The 25,167-nt window shown below is 59.4% G+C and overlaps 5 protein-coding genes across 5 annotated transcripts; 1 reads left to right on the forward strand and 4 right to left on the reverse strand.

The window, feature by feature from the left end:
- Window positions 1-4,582: 4,582 nt before the first annotated feature.
- A1Q1_03397 (uncharacterized protein) lies at window positions 4,583-5,098 on the reverse strand (the record flags this gene model as incomplete). Its single annotated transcript, XM_014323195.1, has 3 exons — window positions 4,583-4,764; window positions 4,856-4,908; window positions 4,968-5,098. 3 exons carry the CDS (start codon window positions 5,096-5,098, stop codon window positions 4,583-4,585), a joined length of 366 nt encoding a protein of 121 aa, XP_014178670.1.
- A 731-nt stretch (window positions 5,099-5,829) lies between these two features.
- A1Q1_03398 (uncharacterized protein) lies at window positions 5,830-6,798 on the reverse strand (the record flags this gene model as incomplete). The annotated part of the gene is made up of 5 exons (XM_014323196.1): window positions 5,830-6,113; window positions 6,166-6,288; window positions 6,387-6,434; window positions 6,488-6,620; window positions 6,718-6,798. 5 exons carry the CDS (start codon window positions 6,796-6,798, stop codon window positions 5,830-5,832), a joined length of 669 nt encoding a protein of 222 aa, XP_014178671.1.
- A 255-nt stretch (window positions 6,799-7,053) lies between these two features.
- A1Q1_03399 (uncharacterized protein) lies at window positions 7,054-9,635 on the reverse strand (the record flags this gene model as incomplete). Its single annotated transcript, XM_014323197.1, has 2 exons — window positions 7,054-9,504; window positions 9,552-9,635. 2 exons carry the CDS (start codon window positions 9,633-9,635, stop codon window positions 7,054-7,056), a joined length of 2,535 nt encoding a protein of 844 aa, XP_014178672.1.
- A 198-nt stretch (window positions 9,636-9,833) lies between these two features.
- Window positions 9,834-10,566, forward strand: A1Q1_03400 (uncharacterized protein; the record flags this gene model as incomplete). Its single annotated transcript, XM_014323198.1, has 2 exons — window positions 9,834-9,938; window positions 10,417-10,566. 2 exons carry the CDS (start codon window positions 9,834-9,836, stop codon window positions 10,564-10,566), a joined length of 255 nt encoding a protein of 84 aa, XP_014178673.1.
- A 440-nt stretch (window positions 10,567-11,006) lies between these two features.
- Window positions 11,007-13,177, reverse strand: A1Q1_03401 (uncharacterized protein; the record flags this gene model as incomplete). The annotated part of the gene is made up of 6 exons (XM_014323199.1): window positions 11,007-11,707; window positions 11,759-11,841; window positions 11,919-12,266; window positions 12,409-12,518; window positions 12,574-12,926; window positions 12,985-13,177. 6 exons carry the CDS (start codon window positions 13,175-13,177, stop codon window positions 11,007-11,009), a joined length of 1,788 nt encoding a protein of 595 aa, XP_014178674.1.
- Between the last annotated feature and the right edge of the window lie 11,990 nt (window positions 13,178-25,167).

Below are 25,167 nucleotides of genomic sequence, written 5' to 3' on the forward strand. Positions count from 1 at the left end.
GAGGGGAAGGGAGGGCATCGGCTTCCGTCGTGAACTGCAGACCAAGAGCACAGTAGCCGGCAGGAAGAGGTGCACGGCTGCCTTCGGCGTGAACGGAAGGGGCGGGGGATGGCTCGCATGGCTCCTCGTCGTCAAAGGCGGAGGGGGAGTGAAGGAGCGGCCTGTAGCTGAGGCGGGGGGCGCGAAGGATAGCCGGAGTGAAGTGGGGAGAGACTGGAGCGGGAGCCTCGTCGAAGTCATCGCTCTGGGACCCCTCACTCGTGTTGTCGACGCTGATAACCTCCTCCTCCTTCACCTCTGCGGTGAAACCAGTGAGGGAGAGGGCGCCGATGTAGTGTTCCTTAGGCTTCATCCACTCCTTGGAGACAAGAAGAGGGGCCGGGGGAAGGGAGAGGTCGTTGTCAAAGACAGTGGGCTCGTGATAGAGGGTGGTAGGAATGTCAAGGTCCCAGGCGCCGGGAGCCATAGGTGACCATCCGTCCATGTCGAAGTCCATGATGGGATAAAGGTTTAAAGTGACTGGGTATTATACGTTGCGGAGTGTGAAGAGTAGTACAGGCTAGGGTAGATATGTGATAAGAGATAGTACAGTGCTAGCAGTTGTCGGCGATGATGAGGGAGGCCGTGAGGGTTGTTTTTGGGGGGTGCTGAAGAGACGTGCAACAGCTGGTTATGTATATTCTGCGTCGAGACCGTACTCTGGTCCGTCATCGGCATCTGGGATGGGTTTCGCCATCCATGCTGGCTGTGGGCCTGCAGGCCTGCAGGCCGTACAGGCCACAGGCAGTCGCCTCTGGTTCTGAATTGATGTCTGGGTTAGCTGGCGGAAGCCTGGGCCGCCAAGCCTGGAGGGCTAGGCATCCTGGGCGGTTACGGTCCTGGCCCTCTCGACCGCTGGGTCCTGTCAGGTCCGGATGCTCCTGTCGTCCTGGAGCTCCTGGAGAAGGTGGGGAGCAGATCACACTAATTTTGGCTGCACCCTAGCCCTGAGGACGAACTCTAGTTCTGATACGAAACATGTCGTTACAATCGTCAAAGTCCGCGAGCGAGCGAACGAGGACCGAGGGCCCAACAGGCCAGGGCCTCCGCTCGCGGGCACAATCGCACATTTGTTGGCACTCTGGCTCTGGCCATCTGACCTGTAACAAGGCACGACAGCCCAGGCGGTTCAGGCAGCTCAGCAATTCAACTGTTCCTGACAGGACGTTCTACCGTCCTGCAGGATAAACCAGTCCGTCGCAGGGTCGCTCTGGCAACGGATGCCGTAACGTCTTCTAGTACGACTCCCCGCTGTCCGCCACGTGTCAGAGTTCTCCAGGCAAACCTCACTGGCAGCGGATCATCCACCGCTGGCTATACGCTGGCTGTACTAGGACCAAGGATAGAGGGGACAGATATTCATTTGGTCTTAATTCAAGCCCTCCGCAATACGTTACCCCGCAGAGACTGGCCCTGTGCTCCTTTCGTCTGTCGCCAGATGCAGCGAATGTATACGTAGAACTCGGTTCAGTCCGGCAGGTTGACCGGGTTTGCCATGTCTCGGTGCATGCACAACCCATGCCGTGTATCAGTTTGAGCGGACTCCCGGACGTTTAGGAGGTATGTTCTGGATGACTATTGATGGTGGCAGGAATGAGGGGTAAACCAAGCAAATTTGCTGGTGGTATGGGGACAGCGATCGTCGGGCGATCGCCCCCGCATGTAACGATCAGCGCGCCTCCCGTCATCTACCGGGACGTGGTGTCTCGCACCAAATTGCATGGCGGTCGTGCACGGCAATGGCTACATCGGTGGTTTCGATGGGGTGGCCAAGCAAACCATTCAAATTTTTACCCCGCGTTTCGGTATGCACCTCGGAATGCTGAAGTCCACACGGCACATCCGGCGCCACTGCAGCCACCGGGCCTACGACAGTCGTCACGATCACGACATAGCCGTTCGATCGGAGTCTAGCATGTTGTTGCTCCGCCCATGCATCAGTATCTCCCATGCATCAGTATCAGCAGAGGGCGCGGAGCCTCGGAGTGAGTCCAGCATAGGCGAGTGCGACCACGGAGATTCCTCACCTCGGCACTGGCCTCGGCACGGCGGTCTGCGCTATGCTGGTACTCGTGTCATGCCGTTGCTCCGACCCAAGGACAAATCATAGCCAGTTCCACTCCGTGGTCGTAGATAATTTGGGGTGTACGACGACGGCTTGAAATGAGCCCAACTCTAAACGTTCGTTCCTTGAAACTTCTTTGGGCCAGGGAGGAGCCAGGTGAACAGAGGCGTAACAGCTGGGCCAGCTGAGCCACCTGGGCAGGCTGGGCTTCGGGACTCACCGCCATGCGTACAGGCACAGAGGTACAAGAGCTAGAGGAACAGCGGTACGCTCCGCGCAGGGTTTATGTGTGCGGGTGTTCTCGTCGGCACCGCTGTTCCATGCCTGTCGCGTCGGAGCCTGTCGCTGGACCTTGTGGACCTCACGGACTCGCTCGACGTTCCCCACCCGGTGCACGTTGGGGCGGACCTGACTGGCCAGAGACAGCGGCAGACCGGACACACGCACTCCGTCCATTGCTCGGCACGGCGGTACGCGGCAATGCACGGCAATGAGTAGACGGTACGATGGAAGCTTCAGATTCCAGCGACTATTTTTCGGGTTCCTCCCTCTATTCTGCACGTTTCTCCAGGTGTTCCTCGCGCAAGGGAACGTAACTCAGAGCGCGGGAGCTCGGAGGCAGTTTTTACGGCAGCGGCGCATGGAAGACAGCTGGCATCGGGCTGTCTCGACCGCAATGCATTTCCAATGTGGTGGTGAAGACCGAACCGCCCGCAAAGCGACCAACGCCCGCACATCAGCGGTGACAAGGAGACATGTTCATCGTGGCAAACGTCGTGTGCCACAGCATGCAAGCTTCAGCCTCTGGAGCATCCAGTGCCGCCGGTTCTCTGTTATCTTAGGCTTGCCTGTTATCGCAGCATGGTGCAGACCTCGTGTGCCTTGTGGCTGGGAGCGCTTTCGATCGACCTGCCTTTGGTGAGGAATGGGGCACATTCACACCCAAGCCACTTTACTCTCATCTTCCGAGGCACCAGAGGGCTTCTGTGCGCTCTTGTACGTGCTGCGTATCCGCTGTGTCGCAGATTCTTCTTACTGAATAGCGCAGATGAAAGTGTGGCGTCGGGTCGGTCTGCGTGCGGCGTTGCGGGACGCTCGTCCGCTCGTGTGCCCATGGGCTGCCTCCACGCCGCCCCAAGAACAAAAGCTGAACGTTCGCTGCATACAGAAGCTCGCTGCTCTGCTGCTCTCCACGCCGCTGACGGCAGAACCAAATACGGAGCGTTTGGAATGCATCACGGTATGGCGCAATCAGTGAAAGAATCGGGCCTGTAGGGACCGTGAGGATGATCAGGGTGAATTGCGCCATTTACACGAGACATCCAGCCAAGCCTTCAAACGTCGAGGTCGCCTGGCCCAAGTTGGGGGCCAACTGGGGTAGGGCTAACCCTGAACATCAAACGGGTGGGTCGGTGGTTTGATGACCTCTCCCTACCAGTGCATTCACCGGACAGGTGTATGTAGCATGAACAGCAAAGGGCCGCAGAAGCAGTTTGCGAGAGGACAGCTGTAGATCACAGAGGTCCTGGCGGGCCACACCGAACGAAGAGAATTCCTGACGGACCCACCATGCAGTTTGTGAGCCACTGGCGTGGACAAGCGACACTCGACGGCGCCCACCACGCGCTGTGGCATGCCTCGTTTGCGTCCCAAAGTAGTGATCACACTGACTGGCCCTGGTCGAGGTGCCATCTGCGAGCAATCAGCATACCGCATCGAGGAAACAGAGTTTCGCCTTCACCCGTGCACCGCAGACTTCGAAGACTCGCAAAACGCAGCCAAAGCTTGTTCGGTCCTGCCCTCCCGCACGAGACAGACGACGACGCGCTCCCCCACTTCGCGCTCAACAGCGATCTCTGTGAACACCGAGTACTCTGCCAGAGAGTTAGGTTTCGCGCATTCTAAGTTCAGAAACGGCCCAGAAGTTCGTGACCGTGGTCTCAGGTCCGCGGTCCAGAAGTTGGCTTGGGGAGGAGTGAGGAAACAAAATGCCAACGGCGATCGGTGGATTGTCGCTTCCCTCGCCAATAACGTCACCCCCCACGCGACTGACGTTCACCTTGTGGGAGCACACGGCGAATAACAACAGTCCCGCCTCCGAGTCCGAACTTCTACGGACATCTCGAGTGCGGAGGAGCGCTACTCCACGCCGTCGGCGCCGTTATGGCGGAGGCTCCCTCGGCATTGTCGGCAGTACCCCACAACAGTAGATTGTCGATTAGGTCTCGCATCACTCATAATGGGACAGGGCATGGAACTTGACATATTCTTGATTACAAACACCCTCGTCCGGGCATGATACGCAAGCGGCCCATGTTTCTGGACCCCTCTCTACGTTGCATGCACTGCTTCGATAATTGGCTCATCACTCGTAGATCACCATTCCGGGCGCCGGTAGCAGAACAACTTAAAGCGTGCGTGCGTCGAACACGTAGCTCAGTGCTACTCTATATTAAGGGCCAATTGAAGCCGATCTTCTTAACTGTGGGCTCCCGCAGAGTCGAAAACTGGTTTGCTCGCCGGGTTGGCGCCTTCGCTTGGAGCGGCGCCGGAGTGGGCCGCAGCAGCAGCGTTGGCCGGAGGAACAGAAGTGCTCTCCCCATGGGCTCCGGGCACGTACGCGCTATCCGGCAGTCCACTCTCGTCCAGCCCCTCGGCGGCTAGCTAGTAAGCAAATGCCATCACATTCTTCAAGGCTGCCATGTAGAAACAGTCTCGCTTGCGTCTCTCCATCGCTTAGGTGTGACATACCTTCGATGACGTCGTACATGGGCGAAGCAATCTCGGGCGCAGGAACACGCCCACTGCTCTGTCAGCTCCTGTTCGGCCTAATGGTCGGCATGTTAGGAATAAGCTGTCTCACCTCAGAATGTCAGTGGTGGAGACATTGCTGCCGTAGAAGTCCCTGTTGGCGTCGTAGCGCTCCACCAGGATGGTGCCGTCCAGCGCGAGTCCGGCAAAGAGACCTGTGGCGTTAGAGAGAACGACGTCCATGCCACAATGCCCGGGAAAAGGTCTCTCATGCGATCAGCCATCGCGATAGCAACTGTCCAACCCCAACCAAGCATGGCAGAGGATGAGCGCTCCTCGGTAGGAGATATGTGGTAACCGTCTTCCAAGCAACATGCCTCGGGCGAACTCTGCCTGCAAACGAGAGGAAAGTACTTCAAGCGAGGAGCAATGCAATGCCGCGGGACGTCGCAATAAGTTACGACGCATAATTCCGCGTTCCGACATCTGTCAGCGACCGCGGAATGCGTTCAAACAAGCTGAACACATGCTTACGCGGGCTTGATCAGACCACGGGGCCCGCTGTACCCGATCCGATAGGCCAACGAGCGCATTTCAGATAAGCGAGGAGCGGAATGCACTCCGTCAATGCTGATATCGCTTGCGTTGGGTCGTGATGGTTTCAACTTGTACCTGTACCAATGAAAGGCCAGCAAGCCACATTGAAGCACGAGGTACGACTTGAACGTCGGATTGTGGTCGGGGACCACATTCCTCGCTTAATGGTAAGGTCCAAAGTTGGGTGACCTCCAACCTACACATCTAGCGATGCCCTTTGCCACAAAGCCAGCTATGTGGCCAGCCAGAATGGCATGCACCGCATGGGCGGTGCCTCGCGCGCGTAGTCCACTCCCGAAAGTAAATCACGTCCGGCCAAGGAGCCTTCCCCCGCGATTGGGGGCCTGTGGATCGGATCGGGCGCAACGCTGGCGCAATCAACCCCTTTCGCTTGCGCCAATCTCCAATCTCCAGATAAACGAGGGCAACGCCCACTCACCCTTTGAACGAGAGTAGCTGAAGATCGGTGCCGGGTTGACCATGCTGGCGGCTACCTGTCCGCCGGTGCCGATCGGACCCGCCGCAGCACTAATGCTTCCACCAATGGTCACGTTGCCTCCACGGGAGAAGGCCTTGACCGCCTCATCGGAGTTGAGAATCATCACAACCTCTGTGAGGTCGGCACCGATCTGAAGACCCCATCCGACGCCTGCGGTTAGAGCTATCTCGGCCGATTACGTTGAAGCTATCTCGGCCGATTACGTTGAACTTACCGGCCGTTGCGATGCAGCTCGGCGCGCTCCAGCTGCCGTCGGGAAGACGGGCGACAACGATACCCGAGCCCGCCTTGCCAGAGAAAACAAATCCAGCCTTAACGATAGTGAAGACGGCAATGCCTAAGCGAGTCAGCACATATCTTCGCCCGTACGTGTTTCAGACGTCGTCACTCGAGCTTTATCGTGCGCAGCAGCCTGTCTGTGAGTTCTCAACACACCTTTACACTTGAGCAGGACGTCCTTAGGCACGGCATTCAGAGCACTCTCTGGCTTCCAGGGATCGGCTGTCGTCAGATATCATTCGTTGCAATCGACGCACCGAGGAAGCTCTTGAGGATCTTGGCAGCCTTATCACACTCGCCCGGCAGAGAGAACGACTGCATCAGACTCGAACCGCCGGCCATAGCACGCGTGCTACCCTCCTTTCCTGTTAGCCAATCCCCCTTCAGTCGCTTATGTGGATGAGACACTGTGGTCATGACCGAACTTATGAGCGAGCCGGAAGCGAGAAGACGTCGATCCGGCACGTGGGAACTCGTCAATACATACCTGCGCGAAGGCACTGGCCTGCTGGCCGACATGGGCAGCTTGAGTCTTGACCTTCCCAAGGAAATCAGCGAAGCCTGGCATGATGGTCGTAGTGGTTGATGGGTAAAGGTGTCGGTGGCGAAGCGCTTGCTCAAGATGCACGACCGCACGCCGGCGACGTCACTTGAGATGGGCCGGGGGCGATCCTTGATCACGTGACTTACCACGTGTGCTCAGTGACGATATGTCAAAGATGAGGATGACTAGGGCGCTGGCGATGTCGACAATGAGTTTACGGCAGCGGACAGACAGATTGGTGATGGGATGTGCATAGGGTACAATGTACAACATAGATATCTATAATCTGGGCCAGGCGCAAGAAACTACAGGTACTTCCGGCTCAGCATCGCTCTTCTTCCCTGTATTGGAGGGCGCCTTCTTCTGCCCCTGGGTTTTCCGGGATGCTTCCATAGCGATGTCTGCCTCTTCATCCCGGGCGTCAAAGTGAGGCGCGTCCTTAGCCCGTTTCGCTTGCGCAGCTGCCCTCTTGGCAGCGAAGTACTCAATCTTCTCGGCGTGGTGCCTGTCGAGAAGCTCCTTCAAATCCTTCGCGACCTTCGCGTCCCACTCCGCTTGCTCAGCCTCGGTCAGTCCTTTAGGTTCTGGGGACCAGCTGTCTCCATCCCTGCTCTGAGGCCACGAAATCTCGCGAACGGCAGCTTGTCGGCCCGACTGCTGGGCCATAGCGCGGATAGCGGCAATGCGCTTGCTGGGAAGACGCCACTGAGTCCGAGGACCCTCGACGATGTCCTCGGAACCGAAGAGCGAGTCGTCGTCGTCACTCTTCTTCGGGGGAGTGGCCGATGCTCCCAGCTTCGCTCCGTCCTCCAAGTACATCTCCTTACGCGTTTTGCCGTCGGGGATGTAGAGGTGGTTCATCGACGTAAGGAGACCGACAACAGTGTTCCACTCCGTCTGAACCGCTTCCTGCCCGTCGAAGTGTTCCGGCGAGATGGCGATCGTGTAGTTAACGGCCCACTGCTGCTGCTTGCGCACTTCAGGGTTCTCGGAGAACTTGAGAGCTTCCGCCGAGACTGGCTTGCCGTCAAGGACGTTCTGGACGCGAAGCGCGAGCGCTCGCTTAGGTCGATCCGCGCCGCCGACGGGCTGCACAACAGCGATTAGCTCGTTGGTGCCATCGGGGCGCTGAATAGCCTGGCGACGCAGTGACATCTGAACCGACTCGTTCGGGAACAGGTCCGTGGCCTTGTCGAGAAGCTTCTCCATCAAGCCCACGCAGAGCTGGAACACCTGGTCGGCCATCTCCGTAGACCCGAACAGCACACGGTCAATCTCGGCCAGCGACAGGTACTGGAAGCCGAAGAACGTCCGCGTGTTGTGGTACGCCACGAAGATACCGTCCATCTGTCCGATCCTCGCCTGGAAGCAGTACTTGAGCATACCACTGCGCGAGAGGTCGTAGTATTCGCGCTCGAAAGACTCCTGGAATCCGTGCTGCTTGTAGATGGTGTAAGCAGCGTTTTTCTCCCAGTTCGCACGATCCTGGCGGATAGGGAAGCAGGCGCGGGTTTTGATATCGAAAGTTCCGGAGCCCGGCAATCTTGAATCCTGGCAGTCGAGTTGGGAACGCATGAGGAGCTTACCGCTCTTGCTGTAGGCATAGGCTTCCCGCTCAGTACGCTCAGACTCCGGAACGGCGCTCTCGGGAGCGCTGTTGAGGAAGCGCTTGAAGTCCTCGGGCGATGCCGTGAGCTGCTTCTCCAGAATGCGCCCATAGTCGGACAGAACATTGTTATCAATGCTGTGTGTCTTGTCGTTGTCGATAGCATACGTCCCGTTCTCCTGCAGGCGAATGTTGATGAGGGCAGGAAGCTGAGCACCGGCAGTGAAGTCAGGTCGCTGCTCCTGGAACTCGGCGGAAAGGGTGGAGGTGTCGACTGGTCGAGCGTTCGAGAGGGTGAAGTAGATCTGGCTGAGAGACTGCGTCAAGGTACTCGTTGATCCGGTATACCGCGTGTTGTTGGTGGTCGCCATGCCGGTGAGCTCCGGGTCCTGACTGGCGGTGATGTACTGCGGCAAACGGTGAAACGCGAACTCCTCTGGTGTCGGGATACGCTCCAAAGCCTGGTCGAAGTTGAACACGCCTGTTCTCGGGTCGCGCATGTGGTGCACTCCGGGAGAAAAGAGCACCCGCTGCAGGCGATTGTTGAGGCGGGCCACCGGAGCGTCGCGCGGCGGCTTCACGGGGACAATCTTGACGTCCGAGGCGGCGAGCACGGATTTCTCGAGCGGCTCGAAGATGTCCTCGACGGCAACAAGTGGGTCCTCAACATCGGGAGCATTCCGAGTATAGCCATCCTCGGCGGCCATGGCCTCGTCCAACATCCGCCGCTCCTTCTCCTCCTCGCTTGCGGAGTCGCTCCGAAGGGCAGCCGAAGCCCGAGCACCCGAAGCAGCTGCAGCAGCGCCTGCTGCGACTGCAGCTGGCCGCTCCTTCCAAGGTTTTCGCGGCCCGTTTTCTGAACCTGGCTTCTTCAGTCCGTATTGTGATACCCCATCCCTGAAGCTGACCTCCTTCGACAGCCGTTCCTCGTCGTCCTCTCGCCTCGGTTTCCGATTCGGTTTTCGCGAGTTGGAGAGACTCCGGCCCCTCCCCGGCTTCTCGGGCCTCGCCGCCTTTGAGTTGAACGACGGCTTGCGTGTCTTGTTCAGTCGGCCCTTGTTGGACTTGGAGGGACCACTTGAACTCTTGGAGCCATCGCTGTTGGGCTTCGCCGCAGGTGCAGACTAACGTGAGCAAGCTCGGCAAGCGCTCGGACGTCGTAAGCACTCACAGCATCAAAGAACACCGGCGACGTCGAAATCGCTCTCCTCAGAACATCGGGCCTCATCAGTCTTCTCGCGAGAAGAACGTTCATGGTCGTGCGGAGTAGGCGGTGCGGTGACGAAATGCTCCGGTCTGAATGGACCTGATATGACATTGACCCTCCTCCGAACTTTTGCCATCCGAGATCACGTGGTCACGTGACACGCGTCACAGTCATACACGCAAGTGTTGTCATGAACCAACGCCTTGAACGCCTCGAGACATTGTTCCATCAGCGACTTCACCGACAATGGCGGACAACAACGAGAAGAAGGTCGAGAACGAGACCAAGCCCCAGGAGGAGAAGAAGAAGCTCCCCCAGCTCGGAGCTCTGGAGGACGACGACGAGTTCGAGGTGAGTGCGATATGGGCGTTCGGGAACACCGCAGCGGCGACTCGATGATTCGCGGCTTTGAGCAACGATTCCTTGGACATCAGAGAGTCCATACCAACGGCTTTGGTTAATCATGGTCTTCACGTGCCCTGCTCTTCCTTCAGTCTTTGGAGTTGTCACCATGCCTTATGCGACGTCGTGAGCGTACTTCGATCGTCGCCGGGGATCAACTCATCGAAGGCGCGGCCTTCCTCTCGGGGAAGACCTGAGGTCGGCTTCCTCCATGTCGTGGAGTTCTATCACGTTCATGGGGGGTATGTTTTTGCCTGACAGTCGGCGCATCGCATGGCGTGCACGAAGCACGAAGTTCAGATCGTCTCTTCCCTTCCTCCTAACTGCTCGCATGAAGCGCTTGAAGACTTGTGCTGACCAATCCAGGAGTTCCCGGCATCTGGTTCGTAACCAGAACTCGAAGAGAGCACTAACCCCAGCCGCACAGGAGGGGACCGTAGCGGACGGTTTGCAGAGCACGCAGGAGCAGTTGTGGGAGGACAACTGGGACGACGACGATGTCGAGGACGACTTCCAGAAGCAGCTGCGGCAAGCGATTGCCGAGCGCGCCGGCGGCGACGACGCCATGAAGGAGTAAACGACCCACCCTCATTGCATGGAACGTCGCGGCGCGTCGCGGCAACCTCGTGGCCACCCTTAGCAGCCTACGGCGATAGTTGTAACACAGCCTATGGAGAGTCGTAGTCTGATGATCGGAGCACTGATGTGCGTTTCAGGTGAGCCAAGCAGAAACGGACTTGCAGCTGACGTTCCAGGCTCTATAGAAGAAGTTATGCAGAGATCATTTACATAATGACAATGGAATAGCGACTTGAGACAATGTTCGGGCTCGGGAGGATGCTGATATGCGCGGAATGGAACATGGGATGGGGATGGGTGGTACGGAGTGATTGAGGTGGGAGGGAAGATATGAGAGCAAGAAGGATGTGGATGACTATGGGACGCGAACGGTGGTGCTGGAGAGATCGAGAATCGAGGGTGCGGCGTGCTTAAGGTCACAGATTCCGAGAGAACCAGCTACGCCCTCCCCATACGCTTTCTGTAAGCGGCCATCTCGTTGAGAGCCTCTTGTTCGTCTTGCTCATCTTGGCGTCTGATTCTCTCTTTCTCTTTTTCTGCCTCTAAGCGCTCCCACCTCTCGCCCTGTTCACCAACCATTTGGTCTCTGATCTCGTCGTGGATGGGCTTCTCTGACCCATCCGGCTGGGGAACGCCAGCTTTGACAACAGGGTTGGACTTGAGGCGGCCGAAGAGCACGAACATCTTCTCCGCCTCACGCTCCTTCTCTGCATCCGACATGCCCTCGAACGGGTTCTTGAAATCGTCTGCGGTGTGCCGCAGACCCGTGATCGGGTTCAGGCCGTAGCGGTCGTCAAAGGGCCCGGGTCCTGCTGACGACGGCGCGGGCGGCGCTGGGCTCGGCGGCAGGTTCGCGAAGCGCTCGTCAAACGCACTCGGGGGTGCGCTCGTGTGCTCGCTCCCGCGCCGAGAGGCGGGCATAGACTCGCTCCCCCGACGTGACTGCGAGGCGCTGCCCCGACGTGAGATCGACTTTGAGCGCGAGTCGCCCCTCCGGTGCCGCATCGACTTTGTGCTCGATACAGAGGGCCGCGGAGAGTCGAGCTCCTTGATCTTCGCAGGCGGAGGACGGAACATGCCCTTGCGGAACATGAGTCCCGCCACATTGCCGTATCCCACCTCGTCGCAGAGTTCGGACGCTGAAGTCAGCTAGGGGTCGGACAGGAAAGCTCACCATCACCACCGCACACCTCCCATAGGAACTCGCCCGCCGAGTTGGAGCAGTTCGGGTATTCTGTCGAATTGAGAAGGCGGAGGATCGTGCCGAGCACGCCTGGGCGCGTCTCGAGGCCACCAGCCTCCTTAGATCGATCGCTGAGGTCAGTTACAAGAGATCGTCAGGCAACTCACAGGTTAGGCGGGAACAGGGTGTTGCGGTACGCCTTGCGCATGACCTCAGAGCCCTGTGCCGTGGAGGCGCCGAGCAGGAGCACGGGCGGAAGGATCTCTTCCAGCTGCAGCTCGGGGTTCGGTTCAACGCAGCCGGGCATGTGGTGGCGAACGAACTCAGACAGGATGCCCAAGAGGCGGAGGGGGAAGGCGTCGTCACGCTTGCGCGGCATGCCTTCGGATGAGCTGTCGCTCGACCCGCTCCCCGAGTCCTCGGCGCGGAGGGGCGAACGGCTCCGCTTAGGCAACAGACGAAGGCCGGGCCATTTCCGCGGACCGCCGGAGGAAGTCCATATCGGCACCGTCTCACTGTTCACGGGGAAGCTAAGGAGCGCATGCAGTGCGTGGGTCAGCGGAGGAAGCAGGTCTGACAGAGCAATGTCGAGTACAAAGCCGAGCAGCGGCCCGAGTAATCTGGTGTTAGCTCAAGATCCATGGGAAGTCAGCTCACGGGGTCAGGCGGTCGCTCCAGTCCTCGCCGATCTTGGACGGATATATCCGTACGACGTTGCCGGTGAGCTTGAGCAGCTCACTGAGAGCATCGTAATTGATAGGTATCGGCTTGTTCGCGCCGAGGTGCTGCTGTCAGTTCACCAATGGGAGCAATTCAACTCACATAGACAAGGCGGTTCACGATGTCTGCGCCCTCGACCATGTCCTTGACTCCGATGCCGTCGGCCGTCACGAGGAAGCCAATGCGACACACAAGGAACAGTCGATCCGTAGGCAGCGGTTCAGCCAAAGCACGGCCGATCGCCTGAGGTCCGCCCATCGTCGCAAGGCGTTTGCGCGCAGGTGCATGCAGCACAAGCGTGTTAGCGAGCGCACGCTGCGCTTCGAGCGCCGGCGGCGTCGCCGGCTGGTTCGTCGAGGACTCGAAAGGAAGACCAGTGTGATACGCCAATGTTGACAAGGAAGAGTCCTCGACCAGCACCTCGGACCCGATCGGGTTTCGTCCGAGCACCTTCACTGCCGTAATCGCCAATGTGTATTCTGCCTGTCAGTTCATGAACGGATCTCAACTCACGATCTTGCGACCATCGCCGCCAGACAGCCTTGCAGCTGAGGTCGCCGAGGATAGCACGTAGCAGCGCAGTCCGGTCCTCCGGCTTGATCTGGGTTGGGAGCGCACTGACGATTTTGAGCAGTTCGGTCTCGACCTCGGGGTTGCGTCCGCGATTCTCCAGCCGCATGTACCCGTCCGCTGAAAGGTACTCCATCGTTGCTCGCTGTGCCGGTGTCGTTAGTGAGAAGTGGGCGGTGTCGAGACGGCAGTCGCAATGCGAGGAGATGCAGCAGTGAGAAGCAGGGGTGGTGGAAGGCGTCGGCGGCGTCAAAGGCGTGTCAATAGGAGTGTACAAGTAAAGGTGTGTGCAGAAGATTGCGGAATGGAAGGAGGACCTACGAAAACAACAATGGCGGCCGGCCAAGCCAGGCGCGCCCGAGGACTTTCGTCATAGCCTCCAACCTGATCCCGCGTTGTAGCTGTCGTCCAGTCGCATCCTCTTGACAACGCTCCCTCCCTCAGCTCCTGCATGCTCTGCCGCACGCATGGGCCCCCTACCCCTTTCACTCCCTGCCCAGTACCTCTCCTCCTTGCTCCCTCGCTGCTGACATGCTGCTAACTCCTGCGTCTGCTCCTGCTAACTCCTGGTCGCTCCTGGCATTCTCGAGCTGCGGTTCATTTGTCCCTTGACCATCCCGACGAGCATGTGGACTGGCTCATCGACTGGCCTATTACAGTCTCGCTGACATGTGTCCCGAGAGCACGGGGGGCTGGGCATTGACAGGAACAGCAAGGAACTACGAAGGACTGCGAGGGAATACAAGGGACGACGAGGAATATGGTCAGTTTCAAAACCAGAAACGAACACACAGCGACCCAAGACAAAGGAACAAAGGGAAACAACGGGGCGCCAGCAGGTGTAGCGAGGAACGAAAAGGGGCAGAGGAGGGCGAGGAGCAACCCATGCCGGGTTGTAGGACTTGGAAACGGGGGCGGACGAGGGCAAGACTGCGATGTGCGACTTGCTCCATCCTGGCGTTTGCGCCGGATTGATACGAGGTATCACAAACGAGCGAGCGCTGGCGACCGCACGCGAGCGGGTGCGAGCTCTCACGACAGTAGAGGCGGAAGCGGCTGAATGCAGCCTCCTAATGCCCCGCCTTGACTGTGCGCGCCGGCCCCGCGCTGGCCCACGGCTGCATTAGGGCCGTGAGCAGGATCCTCATCGCAGCTCCGCTACTAATAGAACGTGCCAAGTCGGATCCCCAGAGGTACGGAGACGGCGCCTAGGAACGGAGCAGACACAGAACACACGGAGAGGTACAATCATGCACAACTAGTCCGACGCTCGGGCCAGCGGATCATATGGATATCGCATCGGGCTGAGAGGCGGGAGTGCTACGGGAATGCCGTGGACGGCCATGGTTCGCATGTCCAACAACGTCGGATGGCAGACACACTGTCGTGAAGAAGCGGGTCGGAAGTCGGGTTGCGCAGGAGACCGATGGCGACATGGCCCGAACGAGTCAGCGCCTCCGAGGCGTTTCTGCCACGAGCGACCCACTCCACCTAACAAGCGAAGCAGATGGAGAACGCAACGTGATTGCGTCTCACATCGGCATGCAGAACCTGTACTCCCTCGTTAGGCGCACGCGAGGGCGTTCTGGGGACCAATGGCCTGTACGATGTCGAATGGAGAGCCGCCAAGACAATCCGTCGCTTGCCCCGCGCCGCCGCCCACCGATATCCCCGTGGAGCCGCGAGACAGGCCGCAACAAGCCGCCGGTCGGCCGGGGTCCCCTCGTTATCCATGAGTTCCGAATCTCGCTCTCTCGCTCTTGCACGCTTAGGCGAGGGCGCGAGCTCCCCCATGCTGATGCCCAACTTGCTCCACGACGGCGGTCGTCGCCGTTACGGGGGCAGATGTCGGCAAGCCGTCGCACAGACAACACGCCGCTGACGTAGGGAAGCTGTTGGGTCCCAGCGCCGGCTCGCTGGCGCCTCTTCCGATGCTCAGTCCACGCGAGACCTGAGTTTTCAGCGACGATCATCAGAGCGCCGACGCCTTTCCGTGACTCGGACCACAGAGCTTGTTGAAAACTCGCACCTCGAGAGAAGAAGCCGAGCCAAGACGAGCGGCGTCTCGCAGCGGGCTCCACCTGTGCCGAGTCCTGACGCCGAGTCAGTGCGCCGGCGCCTACCGAAGCTCAAGCCCATAAGGCAGGACTTGCGCCGTGTCAGCCGTCTCAATACCGACATCGCCGCACCTCGGGCTGCCCACGCCTTGGCCGGCTAGAAACTCTGCAGCGGTGTACACCGGCGGCTGTCGGTGCGTTGCCGTACTGCAGACGCGATGGTCAGAATACTAGGGCTAGCCATTCAGAAGACACCGCGGGCCGGGCCATAGCGCCGGCACCGACCCTTGCTTCCGCATCGATCCGCAACTCTCGCGAGTTAGCAGAGGAAGAGTTGACATTGTCGACCTCCCATTGGCTTCGCAGAAGTCTGAGCGCCGGCGCTGTCCTGTTGCTCGAGCCCTAGCACTCGCTCGCTCTCTTTCAGAATTCGTTATCAGTGTCGCTATTGGAATACATCGGCGGGTCCAAGCTCCGGCGCCGTTCCGACACTCGAGCTGGACCTCGTAAGCAGTGAGACACCGCCAGGCCATTGCGCCGGCGCCGTCCCGGAACTCGAGCCTCTCCGTCCGCCGCTAGGGCCGTCCTTCATCGTCGAAAGACCTGTGCGGCGAGATTTCGTCCCTTGCACCAAGGCGAGGATGACAGTGCACCCCTGCCGTGACGAGTTCTGCTGCTCAAGCTGCGCGACGACTTCTCGTCCCTCAAGACCAGTCAGTGCACCATCAAGCACGTCTGCTAGCGTTGGCGCCATGCTCCCGCCAGTCAGTGCGTTCTTCTTCTGTGACAAGTCCCGTCGCTCGAGCCATGCCCGTCAGTATTCGTACCTCGTCCTCGAGCCCGAACGTCAGTGCACCATCCTTCTGTGACAGGGGAGACGGCTCGAGAGCGTTTCACGGTCATCTCACGTCCATCAGACATCGAGATCTGTCGTGAGTTTCGCTGCACGTCCTCTCCGCTCCCCAACTGGTCCGAGTTTTACGCAGGCCACAACCCCTCTCCTCTGTGCCGATATGTCCATGATCTGCATCTCCGTCCAGCCGCTATGGAGCTAGTGTCAGTGGCAAACGGGGGCACGTCGTCAGTGCCAAGCAAGCGCAAGGGCATGAGTCATGGCGAACCAATCTGACGTCGTCTCGTTACGTCTGCTGCCTTGGTCGGGTCTGAGCTAGGAGCTACGTGAGCTTCTCCGGAGCGTCGCCAGATTTCGGACAGCGCGCCGCAAGGAACTCCGCGGGGAAGCACAAGGTCATGAATTGCCAGCCTGAAGTCAGTGGACCGACCACGGCTGGACCATGTCATGTCAGCCAGCTCCAGCTAGCTCTGAGCAGCTCCTCCTGCAGCTTCCACTGGATCCGACTTCGATGATGCGGCCAATTCAAGGCGCCGAGACACGTTGATCTGCGGCACTCCAGTTCCTCCAGTAGCCCCTCCAGTTACGCATTCATTCTTCACCCTCACCTCACGTTTCTAGCAAAGCTAACGAAGCTCACGTATCTCATGCCACTCACATTGTTCGGCCGGCCCATGACCGAGCTTCGAACCTTGCAACCGAGCTCGGCACACAAGGATACCCAGGGGGTGATGCAATCGGGAGGGGTCAGAGGGTGGACACACGCTCGTGTTCGCTTTCGGGATTCACTTTCCTCGTCTCCGCGTCTCTCCGTTGATCACGTTCTCGCTCGCAAACGTTGGAGCCTGGGTCTGCATTGCTGTTGGGCCGTCGGACCGTGGCCCGTGGCCCGTCAGGCCCGTCAGACCTTCAGACAGCGGCGATCGGTCGCGGCCTGCGTCAGCGAGGAACAGGGGAAAGGACAGGAACGGCGGAACCGGCGGAGCAACGTCATTGCTCCGCCTCCGCCTTCGCGATCACTACAGAGGCGCCCCAATGGCCATCTTAGGCCCGCCTCGGAAACTGTGGATTCTGTGGAGTCACGAGGTCGCTGGTCCCCCCTCGTGCTCTGCGCGCCTCACTCGTCATCAGGTCCGACCCTTTCGCTAGCGTCTGGATGTAGTGTCCGCAAGAGGCGAATGCTTTCTCTTCCTGACGGCCGCTGGAATGCTGACCTTCGCCAGGAACCAGACCTGGGCCTCTCCTGGCGGAGACCTCGAGACGACGTCAGACGGGATCGCTGCTTAGGTCATGTGATCCGGTGATCATCCTCACGTGGCTGATGTCAGCCCACTATTCCTCGTTAGGCGCCTGACTTTGCGTCGGTACGTTGCGAGGTCAGAGGTCAGGCGTGCAGCAATGCACACAACAAGTCAGTCATGTGGTCAGCAGAGGTGAGACGATCATGCGACCAAGCAGCGACGATGCGACCATGCGATTTCGATCGTAAACAGGCGGTGCCAAGTCCACCGTGGCAGCACGCCAGGCTGCGCCAGGCCAAGAGATTTAGAGGCGACTGGCGTGTGACCTCTAGCCGATCCCGCCACCTCGCAGGCGAGGATTGTGTCGCGCGCAGTCTGGTACGACTTGTCTGGCGTAGCTCGCGTCGATTGTCGCTCCCTTCGTACCCTCAAAACCCACCCACGACCCCGCTGGTGTGCGAGTTGTTGCACTTCTCATGAAAGAGTAGGATGCAAAGATGTGCTGAGCAGAGTTGGATCAGCCTCCACCAGCCCACCGGCGCGCATCCCCGACTGGGCATATGCCGGTCCCAGCCCCGATCGGCATGTCCCAAACCCCGGCATCCCGGCACGGCAAGCAGTGCGGCTCACCGATGTCGGCTAAGCGTCCATTCGTGCTTATCAAGAGGCCTGTGCGGCCAATGACCAGTTGCTGAAAGCGAAGCACGCCCGGCGCCGGCGTTCTGCATCATTCTTGGTGCCGACCGCCGGGGTGGTGAAACCGGCGCTGGCCGTACCGGGGCACACATTAGAGGCGGCGAGCTAAGGGCTGTTGATTAGGGATTCGCGATGGGAATCTCGCAGGCCGCAGGCTGGTGCAGGCTGGTGCAGGGCTGCAGACGCTGGCGTGAATACTCGATGGCGTGAGAGACGGCTGCAAACGCGCCCCGAGGTAGGATGGCGCCGGCTTGGCGCTGGATTCGTGTTATCGGGCCTTGGTCCAGTGGTGGGCGGGTGGGGGTGGCTCTGTCTGCGCTGCGGGATTCTGTGCACTGCAAAGGACAGTCTCGGCAGCGCGTCGTGTGGGGGCACGCGTTCATGCGAGGAGGCGTACAGCATGCCAAGCACGTCCAAGGTCAAGGTTCCAGTGAATCGGGTTGAACTTTGGGGAGAGTGGGCTCGCTCACGCGAGCTCGTCAAGCGAGAGAGGCCCAAGAGTACGACCTCCCCCCCCCGAGTTGTGTCTCACGCCCAAGTGTCCGATACGAGGCCATTGGCAGATGCCGCTGCATTCCCCATGGATCGCCATGGTCCCCCTGGTGTGCCCCGATCTGGGATCTCTGTTGCATGCGAGTTACGCGAGTTCCCCAGTGATAGAGGTGGAAAAGGTCCGCTCATCGGCATCTCTGCATGTCTGTAGAGGCAGAGCAACGAGCGTCTACCTGGGCGTGACTGTAACCCGGCCCCCTGCGTGTACCCCGTGCAGAGCCAAGCATGTCCTCTCCTCCCGCAGCGAGCACGAAGATAGAACTGCGCACACCCCTCTTTCTCAAATACCGTGCTAGCTGCGTACGCTATGCCTTTCTCCTAGGTCTCCTAGGCTAAGCAGTGCACGAGCTAGCCTGTGCCACAGTCCACCATGCATGCCTGCATCCCGGGACGGAACTCGGTGCCCCCGTGCATTCGTGCGTGCCCCCTCGTTCTCCCCGCCCTAGCATTGTGGAACGCAACGGGGGCTACGGGGGTGAACGGGGTTGTGCACAGATCAGATCGGGGGTGCTGAATTCCAAGGAACGAGGAGGGGAGGTCCGAGGCGGAAAGTTGTGATTTTCGAATCTCGTCAAGGGATCGGACCGCAGGATCGCAGGTTTAGCACCAGGTATCGCACATCGCGAAAGTCAAACTCCTATCAGCAGCGCATATCGGCGTCTTACTACGAGCGGACGAGGCGTCCGTGCACCCAAAAATGCCCAGTTCGCCGGCGCCGGCCGGCTTCTGTCCACTGTGCTGACCCTGTTCCCCACCCGTCCCCACTCGCCAAGCCAGTCGCGAGACAGAGAGGGGAACTGGTTTTGTGCGAGGCGAACAGGTCAGACGAGGGGTCTTGCGAGCTCCGGCACGGCGCACGGCGTCTTGCACAGCTGTGTCCTTAGCCATACCTGCACTCCTGCAGGGGAAGGAGGTGGGCTATCCGTGCACGACGCCTGCACGGCGCCTGCATAACGCCCGCTCAACGCCATGTATCAGGTGAAAGCTTCCGGGTGCGGCTTGGGCTGGCGACTCAGGCTGCATCCAAGCTTGGCTGAAATGTAGGCGCGCCATGCTCCGCCGGATGCCGCCAGCTGCGCCAGGCGTAACCGAGAAGTTACCGCCGTACCCCGGCGTACGCCGGCCTGTGCCGCCGGTTCCCCTTCAGTCGGACAGGAGTCGGACAAGATAATCGAGGTAAGCGACAAGTGCGACAGTGACGAGCGACGATCAGCCGTGCATTCCGTAGTTTCGCAGCTTTCAGCCGGAGAACTGGGGCACTCCCTTCATTTCCCAAGTGCTCGCCGGATGTGCACTCGAGGATGCATGTGGGCGTCTGGCGTCTGGCGTGCTGCCATGCTGCCATGCTGCCACGCTGGCTGGGGCAAGTGGGGACACCAGACACCGGCACGTCTGGCGTTTCACAGAGGTCGATCACTGAACCTTACGCAAAGGTACGCACGTTGGGTGCATCACCTGACACAAGGCGCTTGGTTACAACCTGTGCAGCGGGCAGCGGTCTCGTGGTCCCAGCTCCCACCTGAGCTCTCGTTGATGCAAGCGAATGCGAACCCCAACGAAATCGTCGTCGGTCCGAGCCCCGACGTGAATCCCGTGCCCGCCGTGTCTTGAGAAGCATCGTGTATCGTCGAGTAGCTCGAGCCTGAGCCTTCGAGCCTGGTTGCGCACGCACGGGAGCGCGACAGGGCAAGGCACGCCGATAAGCACTCGAGTCAAGCTCGGTTAAGTCGACGTCGTTGCACTCGTGACCTGCACTTGCTGTCAGTGCGACGCAGCCCTGATGTCAGTTGGAACGTTGCAGCCTCGCTATGCTGAGAATCCCGGGCCTAGGATCGCAGGATCACAGGATTGCTGAGAATTCAGCAATCACTCGGGATATGAGGTCGCAGGTCGAGTGAATACTCGTAGCTCGCAGGCTCGCAAGTCCGCAGGTATACGAGATTTCGTCCCTTTGGGTTTGGCAGATCAGGAGAAGCTCAGCCCAGCTTCGCGCTTCGCGAGCTGAAACCACACCGCGCTTGGCGTCATCCTGGCGTAATGGGTGTCACTCAATGGGATCGGCAGCTAGCTCACGGCACGCAGTGGCAGCGGGGAGAGCAGGTGATCTTCGTCGAGGCGTTCGTTGAGGACAGACATTGCGTTGAACAAGACAGCAAGTCAACGAGACAGAGAGAAGTCGAGAGACCCAGACAGAGACACTCAGATGCGAGCATCATTGACGCACACGCTGATCGACATAGACACAAACACAAACAACCGCTGAGTCGAGTGGCGAGGCCGGCTCGCGGCCGTCACCACTGCGGCCGTGATGATCGGAGTGTCGGAGACTCCACGCCATGCATCATGCTTCGGACGAGCCCGTCCGCCGACCCGCCGTCCGCTATCCGCGTCCGCACCACCAGGTCGAGCACACCATTCTATTCTCTCTTGCAAGGCAGTTCCCAACTTTTCTTATCTCCACGAACGCCCAGTTTGTTCAGCCAGTCAGCGCCGCCATCCCAGCCTGCGTCTGCGTCATGCCCAGGGCTGTCGTGTGCCTGGATCAAGGGTCCGGCAGGGCGGAGAAGAAATGGTGAAAAAGGCACGGCAGCCCTCGGCCGAGAGCACTGAACCGAATTGCAGAACAAGAGTGTACGTCGCTCCCAACTCCTATGTTCCCTTATGCAGGTCGACTAGGTCCACGGCCGCGCAGACGGTACCAGGCAGCAAGAGACGCGTGTTTGGTGTGTCACCTATGATCGGTAGCGAGCGCTCGCTACCATGTGCCCCTAATGGCCTATGTGGCCAGACAGAGCACACGCGGCTTCCGTGCAGATGCACGCTACGCACGAATGAAACGAGGCAGATGGCGTGTGGCCACATGATCGCTGATCACTAGGCCCGAGGCACCATACTCCATTGAGTGTCAGGCTTCGCGACACTCCGATCTGACCGCTGACCTCCTCGAGTCAGAGAGAGGCTGCAGATGCAGATCAGCCAGACGCCAGAAGTAGCAAGGAGCGCAGCCGACGAATCATGCACATGCCCAAGCGACTAAATTCAGCTCTTTGCTTAGCGAGCGCTGATAGCAGGGAGAGACATCGGATAAGGCCAAGGAACCCGATTCATCGAGCTGAGGCTGGCTCAATGGCGATTGAGTGTCTTTGATTCGGACAACTGCCTTGCTCTGCTGTATCGAATTTTTTACCTCCGCAGTTTGCCCATTGTCTCGCATCTTTTATCGATTTTTGCATGCGTATTTCAGAGACATAACCCAGATCGAATATGGAACGGGCTGGGTGATACCTGAGCGTGATCAGGTGTGATCTCGCTTCGGTCGGCAGTGGCAGGGATAACGGTGGGGGGCACTAAAGGCGTCGATGCAGATCTTGGATCAATTGGACGAGCGTGCAGGTGTGCAGTGCCGCACGAAGCAGACAGACAGGGCACCGTCGAACCGCGAACCGCAGGACCGGCACTGGCTGGCCTGCCCGCATGCCCGGGACTCTCGGGATGTCGTCCGGCGCGTCCGGGTTGTGTCCGGGTTGGGCGTGACATGGTCGAATCAGAGGCAGCGCCTTGCGGCGTAAACACCGGCAGCAAGTGCGGCAGTTCGCGCTACGGCTGCGGCAACGGCAACGGCAACCAGACGGGCAGGACAGCCAGGGCGGCCAGGACGGGCCACACGGCACGGCAAGTTGTATCGGGGTGTACGTGCTGAGCCCACCGGCGTCCCACCGGGCCGTTGCAGCGTGATCATTGGCCTGACATGCTGCGTTTGTTTACGCCCAACCGCGCCCAGCTGCGCCCAGCGGCAGCCCAGCCGATATGTCCTGTTGGGCAAGCATCTGCTTCTCCGCCGATAGGGCTTCTGTGTTGCGAGAGATCCGGTCGAGTATTTTTGGTATTGGGCTGCAATGCAATCTGATACGGCGCACGCCTACGCGCCTACGGATTTCCAGGGGCAGGCAAGGTGCGTGGCGCAGGATGTCTCAGTTGCTTGCAGTGCTGCTTTACCTGAGCCTCTGGGGTGTGTTTGGGTCACCGCACGCAGGCGCACAAGAGCGGGCCGCTGACACTCGAGTGCTTGGACAACCGCGAAACCAAGCGACCAGGTACACAGGCCCGGTACGGCGCACGTCACGGGTTCGCGCAGGTCGGACCAATGGCCTACTCGTCACTCGTCACTCCACCGGGATATAGACGATGCTGAGCGGTGTGGCTTGCTGCATTTCTTTCTGAGCTGTGATGGAAAGAACCTGGGTAGGGTGGACACGGCACTCTAGGTGAGAGGCTGAGGTCATGCCCTGTTGCAGGATGCAGGAGAGTGCCTGTCCTGGCCCTGGCGGACCTGGCGCTGCCCAATTACCACATCAGGCTACGTCACCGCACGTCCTCTGCACGCTCTGCAACCCAGCGGTTGCTTGGAATTAAGTCTATGAGCCCCTCTTGCATCACTTTTTGCACGCCTGAGCAAGCCTGAGCAAGCCTGAGCAATGCACACTGAGCACAGCGACCAAGCCACGACCAGGTCCCAGCTCTTTGCCAGCCCGCCAGCCCGCCAGCATTCACTTGACATGCCCCATCGAATCCATTCCGGGCTCCTGCCGCCCCTTGCTGATGCAATGCGTCTGTGATGAATAGAGGGGAGAGGGGGGGGAGCTGGGTGCCGAGCTGAGCGAGGTTGGCCCCCACTCTGCTCTGAGGCGTTGTGTGCCCAGCTCGCTCTCTCGCTCTCGCCTATGCCTGCGCCTCCGCGCGCCCAAGCACTTCCAAGACTCGACAGAGGCGAGCGCGAGGTGGGGAAGCGAGATGACTCCTGGCCACTCCTGGCACAATCTGAACCTTGTGTCGACCGTATGCCCATGCGTCTCGGGTCGCTTGCAGATCCTCGGATGCTCGGCAGCCCGTGTGCATTTACTTGCCAGCCCAGCCCAGAACGAGCCAAGCCAGCGCCATGAGCTCAGCCAGACACAAGGCGTGCATGAAAAATCTACCAAGCAGGTGGCTACCGCATTCGCATTCGCATCGCAATTGCAGTGTTTGGTTACCAGAAACAGCCTAGCACGATGTTTGCGTCTAATTTCCGCGCGTTTCCTGGTGTTTCCTCAAAAGCGTACGAGTACGACCGAGGAGCAAGGGGAAGCAGCGGGGGGGCGAGGGCAGGGTCAGGAGGGGGACGAGGGTAGTAATCGCAGTCAGGTTAGAGGACGCAGATAGCAATAGGGAATTTGTCCATTGGTCCGTTGACTCGGCGTAGTTGGTGAGTTGCTGGATAGCAATGCAGGAAGTTGAACGGCTCAGGGTGTGGATTCAGGGACGGAGTACGTCAGGATGATTCCTTGCTTTCCGCCCACGCCCGCGGAGAGGACGGAGGGAGGACGGAAATAGGCGCGAGGGGAGAGGATGGGCGCCTCGGAGGTCTCAGGGCGGCGAAAATGACCACAGGCACGGAAACTAAGTGTCGGCCGTTGGTGTCGTCAGCCCTGTCGCTCAGATTTTGCCTCGCCTCTTGCCCCCAGCCCACACTGACTGAGAACCCCGACCAGCCTCTTTCTGGTGCTGCTGCAGCTGCTGGCCCAAAAAATGCACGCCTGTATGTGCGGTCGGTCGGTCGGGCGCGGGGCGAGAGGGAGACCACCAGGCCCAGCGGCCCAACACGCAGGCTGCCAGGCAAGAGCGCGTCAGACTTCAGGATCGAGATGGAGCGGCCCATCGGGTCCACGGCGCAGGAGTCAAGGGCCCGCAGGCGCGCGAATGGATAGCTCAACTCTAGGACAAGGCAGGATTGCAGGATTAGGATGGGCCGTAGTGCAGATAGACGCAGGCTCTGGCTGCATGCTGCCGCTGCTCCGCCGCCGTCACCGCACACCCCGGTCGACCAACAATCCCAGGCAGGCAGCGATGCAGTCAGTCCTCCGTACGCCCGCCCGTATCCGTGGACCGCGGGCTCCCACCCCCCTCGAGGTTCCACCTGCTCACCAAGCATGCATGCAAAGCTTTGCTCCAGTTTGGCCGATTGCAGCGGGCACCACGTCTTACTTAACAGTCAGGCGCCCGCCCCCGTCACCCGTCTCTCAGCTATCTCTCCATTCCCTCTCCCCACCCACCCCCTCCCCCCCTCTCTCCTACATACAACCACCTGCTTAATACTTAATCCTCAACCAACGCCAACTACTGCACGTCCCACCTGTTGCAGTGAGGAATCCTACATATCCTATAGCCCCTTATAGCGCACGACCGCGCGACTATAGGCTCAATATTTGGTTGCCCCGGCCTCTTCGTGCGCTGACTGACAGTGGCGACATCTCGTTTACAGCTGGGCTGCGGTGAGGTATCAGATCAAGAACATCGATCTGCGATGGTAACAGCGCACACGCGGCCGGCCCAGCCGTTCAGTACTCGCTCAGGGCGTGGACTCACTGATGGCGTTTGACGTCTAATCTTGCGTGAAAAGACGGAGAAAGAAAATGGGGGAGAAAAGCGCCCCTCTCGGCCTGTGAGATAGCATGGTTCAGAAATGACGGCCTCACTCAAGACATGCAGTTCTCCGGGGATGGGATAACAGTATGAGACACAGACCGGCGATGATGTGCCGAGAGGCAAACAAGGCAGACGCAAAGTAGAAAACCTTATCGTTGCAGTTGCATTTTTCTAATCATCTTTCTGATACCTGCAGTAATTTTGATTGATAGGAGTGAACTTAAGGTCCTAAAGCGTCCTTTTGCTGGTTGACTCAGAGGAACGA

Source organism: Trichosporon asahii, assembly GCF_000293215.1.
Source record: "Trichosporon asahii var. asahii CBS 2479 unplaced genomic scaffold scaffold00056, whole genome shotgun sequence".
Taxonomy (NCBI): domain Eukaryota; kingdom Fungi; phylum Basidiomycota; class Tremellomycetes; order Trichosporonales; family Trichosporonaceae; genus Trichosporon; species Trichosporon asahii.